This window comes from Hippocampus guttulatus, chromosome 2, assembly GCF_054856545.1.
Source record: "Hippocampus guttulatus isolate MCC_2025c chromosome 2, RoL_Hgut_1.0, whole genome shotgun sequence".
Taxonomy (NCBI): domain Eukaryota; kingdom Metazoa; phylum Chordata; class Actinopteri; order Syngnathiformes; family Syngnathidae; genus Hippocampus; species Hippocampus guttulatus.
In genome coordinates, this window is record NC_141262.1 from 7,833,267 (window position 1) to 7,847,037 (window position 13,771).

At 43.1% G+C, this 13,771-nt stretch overlaps 1 protein-coding gene across 4 annotated transcripts in view; it reads right to left on the reverse strand.

The window, feature by feature from the left end:
- The window catches only part of elf1 (E74-like ETS transcription factor 1), a 77,930-nt gene that overhangs the window by 2,526 nt on the left and 61,633 nt on the right, over positions 1-13,771 (reverse strand). For all 4 annotated transcript variants that reach the window (XM_086133439.1, XM_086133432.1, XM_086133455.1 and 1 more), the window contains exons 2-8: positions 13,217-13,472; positions 7,534-7,708; positions 4,999-5,100; positions 3,995-4,156; positions 3,303-3,386; positions 1,861-2,053; positions 481-804 (exon numbers count right to left, since the gene is read on the reverse strand). In XM_086133439.1, coding sequence (XP_085989565.1) covers positions 481-804; positions 1,861-2,053; positions 3,303-3,386; positions 3,995-4,156; positions 4,999-5,100; positions 7,534-7,708; positions 13,217-13,288 — 1,112 coding nt within the window. In that variant the 5' untranslated portion in view covers positions 13,289-13,472. The remainder of the gene's footprint in view (positions 1-480; positions 805-1,860; positions 2,054-3,302; positions 3,387-3,994; positions 4,157-4,998; positions 5,101-7,533; positions 7,709-13,216; positions 13,473-13,771) is intronic.

Below are 13,771 nucleotides of genomic sequence, written 5' to 3' on the forward strand. Positions count from 1 at the left end.
ATAAAGTGTCATTTTTTGGGAGAGGTTTTTATAAAAAAAAATTGATGATGTGGCTGCACCCTCTTATGACTGGGATCTCTGACTATTCAGAATGAACTAATCACATTGAAACGTACAATAAACAGAAGTCAGTACCTTCTGACAATTACCCCAAATAGAATTGATCTGGTAGGGTTTTCTTGACATTGTTTATGCTTTCTAGGAGAAGCCTGAAGGGATTGTTTTGGATTTGGAACTGCCCCCCCCCCCCGCCCCCCACTTTGCCTAAGGCCCAAATTCCAGCTGATAAAAAACAATCCCTAAGCATGATGTTGCTTCCACCAAACGTAGCTTTTGAATTTGTGGCCAAAAAGTTCACAACCTGGGTTTCGCCGAACCAAAATCTTAACTTCTTCATTACGGTGTTTATTAGAGTTGCCAAAGATAATCGAGTAAACGTGGTACAAAAGGACCTTGTGTCTATGTAGGTTGCATGTGTACCTCATAGCCTGCGCCATGTCCGCCCCTTGGTTACCCTGCAGTATATGCAGGAGTTGCTCAGCTTGTCCTCCCTGCACTTCCTGCTGCAGACATTGCTCGATGGGCTCCTTCTTCATCTGCTTGACCTGCTGGTGAGCCTTCCCTCTGGAGCCCCCCCGTGCCACAGACCTCCCGCCGGCGGACCTTTGGTTGCCATACCCGTTGTAACCGTCGGACCCCGCGTCATCGTCCTCGATCACCACCAGGTCAGTCGGCATCTCCTTGAACTGGTAGACGAGACGCTGACCTTCCACCTTAGCCAAGATGCCTCGCTGGTAGTAGTATCTGCAGTGAATGAGAGTGTCGATCAGGGGTCACCAACGTGGTGGCAGCGATCCCCAGGTAGCCCGTAGGGACCACAAGTGAAGCCCGCAGACCTGTTCTACACACAAAATGTTCATAGGGGAATGACCTCTATTTATGTACTACTCTCAATATACTGTACAAGCATAGACGAGCGGACGCATCCATGTTTGCTTCTTCTAGTGCTGCAATAACCATCGTTGGCAACATGCATGATGCATTGCTGTAAATTGAAAAACAGTTGTATCCCTCGGCAACATAAGGCCGAAAGCTGTTACATATGTAGGCGGAAGGTCCACCTCCGTATCCTTGATTATCCAATCGCAAATCAAATAGCGGTTGCATTTCTGCGTGACGTGGTTGAAGAAGTCCAAAAACATTCCATTTTGAGTCGTAAAAACATGTATAACATTTACAGTGTGTATGTTATTTATTGAAATGTAGCCACTTATTAATGAAGATAACAAACGGTTAGTGTTGGTGTAATCATGTCAAAATAGATGTCCACCTAGGTACAAAAGAGTCAACCAATCAGACATGTCAAAAGCAGCCGTGTTTTTTGAGTAGGTCCCGTATCGACAGATTGAACTTTTGCTCAACAAGAACAAGTAAATAAAACACTAAACGGTCAGAATGGCTCCTGACAAAAGGAAGACTGCTAAAGGGAGCATAATTTCTCCATTGCGAGACTAATAAAGGTTTTCTTATCTTATAAGAAAATGTTTGTCAGCTGAGCGGAAAGATCTGTGCTCTTCTTCTCGCGTTGTGTAACCAGGAGATGAGAATCACGCAAGCAAGGGATGTTCCATATCTTTGTTGTTGTTTTGCTTTTTGAACAGACTGACAAATGAGAAAGCACTTGCTGGGGATAACCTGAGCGAGGCAATCCAAAGAAATTATTTGAAAAATCATCCAAAAAATTTTGTTGCAAATGAATCTTGTTTTGGTTTTTTTCTGTCACATTTCCCCTGCCGTTGGTGTAAAATGAAGTGCGCCGGAAATATTTCCCCAACAATGACAATCCCTCTCTTTTTATACCTGAGCGCTCGTCCCATGGTCTCGTAGTTCATGTCGGGCTTGTTCTTGTGTTTGCCCCAAAGCTTGGAGACCGCCTTGGAGTCAACCAACTTGAAGATGCCTTTCTCCCGCTGTGTCCACTTGATGTATTTGGGACAGGTGTTCTTGTCCTGCAGTAAGGCCAGGAGAAATTCCCACAGATAGATGGTGTTTCCTGCAAACAAGGACGGGCAAACAAATTTGTGTTTGCTGCTTTTTATTGAATATTCAAACACACCTGACATCAACACAATAGAATTTTACATGGCGTTGCATGTTCTCCCGGTGCCTGTGAGGGTTTTTTCCCCGTACTCAGGTTTCCTTCCCACATTCCAAAAATAAGCATGGTAGGTTGAATGGACACTCTAAATTTGTGAGGATTGTTTATAAAAAAAAATTAAAAATTCACATGAACTAAACAAGTTCATTAAAAGAAATGTGTGAACTGCACTTTGAAGTAGTTCACGTAGAAAATGAACTTTCCAAACAATGATGACAACATTGTGGAATTCTGGCAAAACGGGTGTCTGCAAAGTAGCGTTGGCTCGCAGTAAAATAAAGGTTCATCGAAAATAAAAGGCCCAGACTCGACCCTTTTTTCTATTATTCGTTCAATAATTTAAGGGTTTACATATACCGGGTGGCACTTTCTCAGTTGTATGAGAGAAGGACTGTCTCTGAAGTTGTCCAATTGGAATGTGAGGAAGTTGGTAAATCTGAGTTCAAACCATGGCAAATCAAGACCAAGACTGTTTTGCTTATTTTTTACCTCCTTTGCAACACTTTACACTCCAAAAGAATAAGCTGTTAACATGTTGTGTTAACAGAGGGAGAAGAATATACAAAGGAAGCCATGTGAAGTTGGCAGACTGGTGTCCAAAGCATTAATTGGTGTGTTCCTTGACCACTTTGAAGTCGGAAATGTCCCACCTCAAACCAGGAAATTTGTATTCAGGAGAGATCATTAAAATATTACTTTTAAGCCATTTTTTTGAGCTTACTTTGGCTGGGAGGCTTTGAGGTCTGACCTTATGAGGTCTACGTTCCCAGCGATCCCAAATGACCAGAACCAAAACTGTACTACAATAAATAAAGCTTTTATCATAAAACGTCTATGATTTTACCAGAGATGGTTTAAAAAACATGAACGCTCCCCCCAATAGTCGCCTAAATCCCAGCCGTGGTGACAGGGTGATGTATATGGGTGAGACCAAAGCGTGTCACCCTGTGCGGTTCACAGTAGTCTCTTTCAGTGGAGCATCAATGTGCCTGCAAGCAGGTCCCTGTAGACCCTGAGAAACCCATCATTCACACCCTGGCTGTTTGCACACAGGGTGAACACAGAGAGCGCTCCACCAGAGGGAGAGAGACCTTGACTTTGATTGGCTCATTACAAGGGAGGACCACTTGTTATTGAGGTTTACCTTTGCCCTCTTTGTTCTTTTTCCTCAGTGGTAGGTTCGGGGTGGAGATGGGGGAGCATGAGCGCACCGCCCGGGGCTTCCTCACTGACAAAAATCACAGAGGGCAATGTGTTAAAAAGAATATAAAATGCACAGGCATTGTACTTGCCAAGGAACACTTCAAGTCAAGTCAAGTGCAACTTTATTGTCAAATGTGCTGTATACAGCACAGATGAAATTTCTTCCCTCTCAAGACAACATGCAACAAGAGGAGCCGCTGCGGGTGCCCGCGCCGCCATCAAAAGAAAAGTTAACATAAAATGACAAAATAATACAAGACAACACATAAGACACTGACAATCGTGCAATCTGAACCACTTTCCTGCATACACTTTGTTGTTTGAAGCAGTTACAGATGAAAGAGGAGCGAAACAAAGTGTCCTTTTCACCAGTGGATCAAAGACGCCACGCTGCAATGTGCACACGTCTGCTACAAGCTGAGTTGAAAGCAACAAGAAGCTGGAGCCTCCATTAGCGAAAAAGAGATTGGCTCTCTTCTCCTGTCCCATGTAAATCCGCTTCAATTCCAAGCCACGACTCCCAGTTCCACATTCGCATCGGCGCTCTGCGCTAACGCTCCTTTCTTCTCAACGTCGGCTCCTCGAGCCATGCATCCATCCAGCCACTTCATCAGCACTTGCCAACAAGCTCACCTTTGTTTTTTTTCTGTGGCTTCAAGGGAGACTTTTGGGGGATCTCATCCATGGATGAGGTGTCCTCGTCCAGCGACATGTCAAGGGTGCCGTTCTCCATGTGGTCGGGCCTCAGGGGCGCATATGTCAAGTCCGCCTCTAGCAGAGTACCATAGTTGTGAACTACAGCCCAGCAGAAAACACAAAAAATAAAGACTGGTTGGGGCGTGTGTGATAAAAAACAGTTCAGCTCAAGTGAGGGACTCACGTTCACTTGACCATATTCCCATATAAATCGGACTTCTAGATATAAAAAATTACTTAAGTGAAACCTTTCAGGGGAAAAAAAAAGTTCACAAATCACAGGAGATAGCTTATTGGTTTTGTCTTTTTTTTTTTCGTGGTGGCAAAAAGGAAAACTGGCCAAAGAACAGGAAGATGCTATCACGGTTTGAAGGCTGACTCTATGTTATATGTTTTATTAGCATTATATTTAGGTAGCGGGAGACTTGATTTTACATGATAATTAAATGTCAGCCTGAACATAAAACATATTACTGTATATATGTTTTATGTTCAATAAACAAACAAACAAATTAGATCAATTCTATTACAATACATTTCTTAAGGGATTTATTTTTTCTTTTTTTTTAATCTGAATAAACAGCATCCTAGTGGAGCGCTCAAACTTATATAGGCTTTATCGTATTTTGGGTTTCTATTTCGTTAATAGACAGCATGGTAGTTAAGTGGTTAGCAGATCTGCCTCACAGTTGAGAGTCTCTAGGTTCAAAGCTCTGTGAAGTTTGTATGTTCATCCCGTGCTTGCATGGTTTTTTTTCATGTACTCTAGCCACCTGCTGTATTGAAAACTCCAAATTGTCCATATGCGTGAACATGAGAGGAAAGAAAAGTGCTTTAGAAAATGGATAGAGAGATGAACATGAACCACAGAACCTTGCAAACAAGTCTACACTGGGATTCTAGAAGCAGCAAAGTTGCCAAAAAAGAGTCAGTCGTCTTACACATGCGCTTCTCGTCCAATATGTTGTTTGGGGACTCCATGTTGAGCAGAGCCGCGGCGGCCTCATTTGTCTCCATGCTGTCTTCAGTGGCCGAGACCGTTTCTTAAAAGAAAAAAAAAAACAATAGAAAAAGATGCAACACAGGAACCGTGTCCAAATTTTTCTTCGGCCAGTGTGCATCCCACCTTTCACACAAAATCAGTTGATAAAAGCATCAGCCGGGTTTGCAATTTCTAATTAGAGTTCATTTATATGTTGTTTTAAATTAGTTTGTATTTTTTTGAGAGTGCTTTGTTTTTGTTTAGGTTTTTCAGCTTGAGTGTTAGTTTTAGTTCTTTCATATGAGGTATTTGTCAAGTGCGTGACAAAAAAAAAAAGTTAAATATTATTATATACTGTAAGTATTCTGTCGTAAAAACATCGCTGGATAGAGGCTGCGAGAAATGTACAGACAATAGATAGATAGATAGATAGAAAAAGGAGAGCACACTGTACCGTGCATATAGCGGTCGACAAAGGAGGAGCCACATCAAACGTGTCTTGCCAACTGACTGGTGCCACGTGCCAGTCAACGCTGTTAAGGCTCTTGTTTGTGGTTAAGGATGACAGAGTCACTTCATTACCATAAGATTATGTGCATTCATACGCGAGTGACTAATTTGAGCCAAGAGTCAAGATGAAATGCCTCTTTGATTTTTTTAATCTTTTCTGATGTCACAAGTGCCAATTATCAGGCCCGCCCCGAACAGCCAACGTTACTCTTGTGACTATCATCACAGCAGAGTGACAGAGAGGCAAAATTGTCAAGCACTTCCTCAAAAATTGGAGAACCTGAATTGATACCCAAGTATTCCTCGCAAGAGTTCCTCTGAGTATTGGCTTTTAAGAGCAGGCCTGATGATTGGCAGTTGTGACATCGGCAAGAGCAAAGGGAACTTTCATCTTGAATGTTCTTGAAAAAATTGGAGCACAACAGCTTAATGAGCGCATGGCATGGCCTCTCACAATCTAGTTGTACCTTTTCAGTCCGGATTCAAAATAGATAACTCTTTTGAGGTTGCCCATGAAAAAGTGACTATTGGTGTATGAGCTTTGCCCTGCCATGGATTTCAACACTTTAATTATTACTCGACTCCATCGCTGCCTTTGAACTGATCGATTGTATTACTAGATCGCCTCGAAACATCGATCAGTACAACAGGCTCAGCACTTCCTGGGTGTGAAACTTACCGTGTATCTCAGGGAGGACACGCCGAGTAATCCGTGGCAGTATGTGCTTTCTGATCATTGTAATGTCAATTACAGAGTCCTGCTGGGATCAGTACGTGGCCCCTACTGTGCCGTATTTATATGGTGCCAATTGGTGACACCATATACAAATATTACATGAGCTTTCATCGTCAAGCCGATGAACCCAACTTTAAGACTAACTAACGCATGCAACTGCTGTTATCAGGATGCGGGTCTTGTAGACATTAAACAATGGATGTCCTGTAACTTTTTGCTTCTTAACCCTGAGAAAATTTAGATGTTGATGATTGCCCCTGCGAGACACAGGTGCTTGTTTGAGGACACCACTGAGAGTTTGGATAAAAGTAGTATTACTCAAAGTGTTCTTTGCCAAAAATCTCAGCATTATATTTGACTCAAGTCTCTCTTTGCTACAGCAAATCTCTTGACAAAACAAGTACCGTACGTCTGATCATACTACCCCTCTACTGGCCAACGTGCTTGGCTCCCAGTTCACTAGGAATGTGATTTTCAAATGATGCGACTTAAATACAAACTATTACTTTGTTTAGCACCTCACATACTGCTGACATACCGTAGTTGTACGCTATGTTCCATACCCGAAAGCTACGTTCGCCACACGTCTTGTGGTGAGCCAGAGAGCTAAGAAAAGTCCAAGAGAAGTCATTCTAGATGATTCTCTATTCCAGGTCCAGTACTCCGGAATGCCTTACACACATAAATGACTAATTTAGTCGAAATGTTTAATTCTGGAGTTAAGACTTAAGACACTCTGGCATTGAGTCAAACTATACGTAGGCCTGTTTTACTGCCATCGGGCATATTCAAAATGTGGAGTACCATGTGCGAGTGGTAAAACAAAAAAAACAAAAAAATTGGGATCGGAAAATTGAATTTGATTTCAAAGATGCGATGGCACCGAATCAAATTGAAGTGAATTGTTCCACTTTAAAATAACTGATATGTATCGAATCATATTTTATTTGAGGGATTCAGTATTTAATGAAAGGATATGCCACATTAAGAGGTCCCGACAAGTTAAATCATTTTTAAATGACAAGAAACTCACAGACTTGCATCATAACCCGCTCAAATTGAGCCGTTCCACATTAAAATGCAATCCAATCCATCTTATACAGCACTTTCACCGTCGTATTGTAAATATCGATTCATCTTTTATTGGTGAGATGCACACCCCGACTAAACGACAGACTGTAATTTCATGCCAGGACAAGCACAATAGAAAATGGATAGACAGACGTCTCCGATGTCAAATATTCCAACCTGAGAGGTCCACGCCTCCCACTAGGATGCAGGGCGCCTCGGCTATGTGCATGGTGTTGTCCATCATAATGCCGTTGGTCACCTCGTCCGACTCGAGGCCCGAGTACACTTGCAGCAGATCTGTGGCGGGCACCTGCTCCACAATCACGGCGGGGAACACAGACGGGTCGTCCAGCTGTAACAGACACACGCAAAAGCAAACACATACATGAGTCGGAGGCAAAGGGTTGGCTCAATCCAGTCTACATCCTAAAACGTACATAAAAAGCCCTAGTAGATTAATATCACAGCTTGATTTGCTGGCTCGTATTTTTACAGCCGTATAAAATCAAGCCAGCACCATATGCAATTTGGGCTAATGGGGAGCAACGGAGGAGAGAAGCTCATTTTGGAGGCATTGCAGTAGTCCGTGGGGAGCCACCCAAAGAAGAATACAGGCTGCAAAAGTGAGCCTACTTCACCCATACAGTGGCTGGAAATACCAATGAAACCAGTCCATGTGGATGCTGTAATTGGGAATTTTACACAAAAATGCGCTTTGGGAAACTTTCCTATGGGGAGGGAATCTTTTATTTTTACACGTTGCTTTAGTGTTGATTATCTTCGTGTCAAATCCAATTATCAGCACGCCACTTACAATATTATGATTGAAATTGTTCAAATGATATTAATTCCATGTTTATTCACTCGCCAAAACAGTAGGTAGTCCTGTACCATCCAAATCCTACCATTAATTAACGCATTATCATGCTTTTTTTTTTTTACTCACACTGACTGATTAATCCAACATGTGTGCAATGTCAGACAAGTCAAGTCAAGTACAACTTTATTATCAAATGTGCAGATGAAATTTCCTCCCTCTTAAACAGACAACAGACAACAAGAGTTCGCATTTCTCATGTTTTGATATCCTTTGTTAGGGTCCAAATGTTGGAAACAAGTTAAGTCAAGTGTCAGAGATTTTCTCGGACAAAGTTAAAGAAAATTGTCTTCAATATCGGCGGGAGCGGATCTCTAAGAGCGAAAGACGGGTAGTTGCTCCGCGATCACACCTGCCTCCCTCTCCGCCGGTTCGAACTTTTATTGCAAAATACAAGAAAGACACTGCCCCCGAGATTTGCACCCCGCACCCCCCGGTAATGATCTGATTTACCCGAATACACAAGTCACAGACTTTGCTGATGACTAATGTCCACCTGGGCGCGACAGCAGTTCCCAAACTGTCTTTTGGTATTCAACGACTCTTTGTTCCCAATTTGTTTATTCCCACTCTGTGATTGAATTTAGCCTTCGCCCCCCTTGCTTTAACGTGATTACTCAGGAAAGGCCCTCCGCCTAAACGGCCGACACCTCTGCGCTGAGTATGTCTAGACATGCCCAAATTAACCGAAACTTTGAACATGATACAATTTTGTTCGTAGATTTCTCTATCATCAAGTCAACTTTATTGTCAAATATGCTCTATGTGCAACATACAGCACAGATGAATTTTTTTTCCTCTCAACCACAGGAGAGAGAGGAGCCGCTGCGGGGACCCATACAACTAATTCAGTGTATTTCTACTGCAACAGTGACAATAATACATTTTTAACAAGAGCTGACATATATAAATACATTTGTTTGAATTTGTCAATAATAATAACAGATGGGGTTTTTTTAAAGTAAAACAGTCGATCTCAAAAGTAACATGAAATTATAGGCTACTCCTAAATGATTGGCAACAAATGTATTTTCTTACAGCGCTTGTTTTGTGTAACCAATGAATGTGTGGGGTTTTCCGTCTTTGTCACTGGGGTGTTGTGGGTGTTTTAAGTCAATGCAGTCACGTCCCCACTCCACTAGATGACAGCAGAGTACACATCAAGATTACTCTGGTCGCAGCAGCACTGTTGAAAAATTCCCTCACCTCAGGCCATCGTCATCATCACTAGGCAGTTATTGAAACAATCCTGAGTGTTTTGAATTATTTTTTTTCACGTCACAAACAAGCATCCTCTGCGTACAGTATTAAAGACTTCCGGTCAAATGTACAAAACAAAACATGTTCCCTTCTTCTAATGTAGTATCAGGATTTGTCTGAATGAGTGTATAATGTGGCGAGGTAGAGGCAATTGCATCAGTGCAGCACGTACATTGGGAATATATGCTCGCAGTCCTGCGCTTCATTAAAAGTGTGAAAGGACGGCAAGGGTGCAGTCAGAGGGGAATAAAGGCTTTTCTGTGCTGTGAGACAAGTATCCATTGTTGGCGTGAACCTCTGGGGCATACCAGGTGTTCAGGCCTTTTGGGGGAGGGCTGGGCTGATTAGCCACTTTTGGCTACACTTTAACCAGGCATGCTCACAGAGCAGCTCGTTATTTAGCGCCATTGTTTGCCGGCTGATGCTCCAAGTTCACACGCGGGCCAACGTTTGTGAATTCTGCAGCGTGATGAGCGACAACAAACACACATTGTGTCATGTGCGCAAAAAATGTTTGCTTTGACTACAAAAATTATCAGTAGCAAAGTTTCCCATTAATCACCGTCTGATACTATCAGATGTTGCAAGATGGCACGGCAAACAAGCGAGCCTGTCGGTGTCCTTGAAAAAGTCAAGTGTGTTGTGCAGACATTTTGGCTACTGGGCGATTCAACGCCCCCAAACAGCAACTCCTCCTTACTCAACGAATGCGGCGCACTTTGCTGACAGAGCTTGCTGTCTCTGCAGATGTTGTGATGATACACTAGCTCAGTGTTTCCCAACATTTACTGAGTCAAGGCACATATTTTAATTAGAAAAATCTCATGGCACACGACCACATCAAAATCTTAAGTACGTAGTACACTGAAATAAGGAGAATTTGTCTTAGCAGTACCAGAACATTTAATTTTTCTGTCTCCCACTACATGTCACTGGTGAAGACAGAAACAAAGTATTATTTGTATCATTGTGGGACCGACTGGGTAAAACTGGTCATTTTCCCACATTCTCACAGCATATTAATGTGCCATGAATACAAACATACATTTTTATGTCTCAGTGTACGACTTCTGCTTTACTGAGTAGGCTCAAATTTGAAAGGTTATTTCCTCTTTGTTGATATGCGATTATTGCATTCTGCTGCATTTCCTCATTTTTATCTGTGAAAACTTGACATGAACCCACTGTCCGCACCAAGTAAGTAGGATCAAAATATCAGAAACAGCTCTCAGTGAGATACCGTGCAGTGGTCCCCCACCACTGGCCCGTGGACTGGTACCGGCCTGCTGAGAGTTTAAATGAAAAATGTTCTATTTAAGATCAGACTCTGCAACAAGTTAGACTTGTGCCTCTGTAAATCTTGCAACAGCTCTGTTACAGTAATGAAAAAGTAAGCCCACAAGGTAGCAAAAATGAGAAAAAAATGTGAGAGCTCTTCCTGAAAAGGCAAAATAATGACACGGAAGAAGAAGAGCTGACAGCTTTCAAGAAAAAGAAAACCACATTGAAGAGACAATGCAGTGCAAGCAGTCTTACTTAAATGCCCTGGTACAGTATATCACGACAGGTGATTCTGATGGTGCACCAAACCTGCTCTGCATATGTGGGCTTGCAAAGGGGGCACTGAATTCCAAAATCCTATTTTCATGGACAGTGCAAGTCTAACACAAAGAGTGGTCTAACCGTGCGCATGGGTGGAGTTTTCTTTCTTTTAGTATTTTCGTAGACCCACGCGGGTAGAACTGGCCGTTGGCAACATTGTGGAAGTGAACACAGACAAGTTGATTCCCGGCCAGTCGAAGCAGGTCCTCTTATTCCCTTTAAATTCAGCATAAGAGAGGTGCGTGGTGTACATGGCAGAAGCACACCAGACTTGCAGGAGTCCATGCCGGTGATCGGCACACATCAAATGTGTTTATAAGGAACTGCAACTCCACTTATGGAGGATGCAAAGTTGGCCACTGTGAAATTGGAGACAGCCTTCCATCTCCTATTGTGCATCTGTGTGTTACTGCCCCAATCCCCCCCTCCCACCCCCACACACACATACCCAAAGCGGTGCTACGGTCAAGGGGTGGAGGGTGATTTTAAAAGTACATTAAAGTTAATAAGAAGAAAAGAAGAAGACGAATTCATCCAATGAATTGATTTCTACACTGATTCAGTGGGTTTTATGCAAACAAAGTGGAGCACAGAATCTGTCTGACTGCACTTTGATCAAATCTACCTAAATTGCGTTACACAACCTGCGCCCCAACTTAGACCTGCTTTTAGCTAGTCTAATGTCTCGTCTTGGTCTACTGGAACACCCAACAAGGCCTTGCATGAGCTTGCAAGAATATAAAAAAATAGTAGCAATAATAACAGCAGAAGTACCGGTAGTATAGCAGATCTTCAACCATACTATGTAAGATGGCACGTGGCATTAGAATGTTATTTCTTGATTCACCTTTGACCATCGACCAGCAACCGTGGCGCTAGTTGTTAAGAGTCACAGATAGTTGAAAGTACCGGTAAAAGGGTTGTTATTGCAGGGGCTGAGGGGGTGGATGAAGTTTGTTCAATAGGGTGGGTGCAGCCAGAAACAAAGCCAGGGGAACAATGAGAGATCTCACGGTAGGATCGTACCATCTACTCGGAACCGGTCAGTCAGGTTGGGCCTGAACAAATGCTCATTGGGGATCCAGTGACAACCCGTCAGTCTGGATCCACGCACCCGATGCAGTCAACAGCACACCACTCTACCCAGGAGCCTGCTCCACTGGATCGAGGCGTGGGCGTGGCGACAACCCGACAACTGTTGACGTGGGTCGGCCGATGGAGAGATGCATACTGCATCCAGGCGCACAAGTAACCTTTGTGCCATAAACATATTTTGCGCTAGCCAGCCGCCGACTCCCTGCTTTTCCTCCCATGCACTCTAACCCCACTACAGGTTTGTCAGACTTTCCATGTCACTGCCTCCTACTTCTCGAGACGCTCTGACAGCTTCCCAGTGGCCATGCTGTTTTAAGTTTTGCTTGCCCTGCCAGGACATGTCTCACATATATCAACATGCAGCGTGTCAGTGCAAACAAGGGCCTCCAGGTCACCTCAAAGGTTTCGACTAGGACTCTGTGTCTCTGCGAAATAGAATAAAAACGGACAGCAGTGAACGACCAGCTAGATTTAAGTGCACTTAAGAATAACACGCAATATAAGAGCATGAACAATCCTAAACACGTCAAATGTGTCAAACAAGGATTTTCTGTAACAATATATCCATATCCTGTGTTTTGAGGCAAATCATAAACCTCATTTTGTGAGCATTCAAGTGTAAAACTATCTCTTTCTGGGCCATATCGCATCATCATGTAATAGTTTAGTGACTGGTTGCCAGTCACTCACATGACAAGTGAAGAGTCTGCTTGTACAAAATGCTGCACAGTGGCACCCACAGACGTCCGACAAGGCAGAAAAATGCTAACTAAGACTCGAGCAGTAAAGTAATGCCTATTACAAAGTGAGTACCGACAACGAAACAACAACAAAGTGGAATTCCTAGTTTCATACCTTGGCCCATATGGCGCTCTGCTCTAAAAATCATTTTTGTGGTCATTGTCGAATCCTGTCTGTCTGAGCTAACAATCAAAACTGCAGAAGTTTTTTTGCCCATCACAACCATCAGACCACCACAACCTGATTAATCACTCTGAAATTAATCAAGCAGCGCAAGGAGCATACCTGGTTGATTTCATCCATCCCGTTACTGGCAAATTCAAAAACCAGTTCATTGGGCTGCACAGCGGTGGTCATGGCGGTGGCCACTCTGGCGCTTTCTCGGCACGGACAGCGCCCCTTGCAGAGGCCCAAAGCGGACTTTCAGAAAGCAAAATGTCTGGCTGTCTCTTTCGAGATCACGAGCTGAGATTCAAAGGATCGGCCTGGCCCTGCTGGAAGCAGCCTGGTCCTGCTCGGGATCCACCTGAAGCATCTACACCTGGAAGACCAGACAAAAAGACAGGATGAGACCGTGGGATTTGTCGACAGACAGCTTGTAAGTTTATCTTTTGAGTCACCATTGATATCACACTCACTCTGAAAGAGATGTGGACAGATTAGTTCTGAAATCTACGTTCATACAAATACACAGCGATAATTTTATGACTAATTTGACCTGCCTCTGACCTTCTTCTGCGGTCATAAATATAAATCCCAATCCGAGCATTCTATCTGCCTTCATGAAGACAAAAAATATTGTATGGTGATTGTTAAGTGGAGTGGTAATAGTAGAAGGAA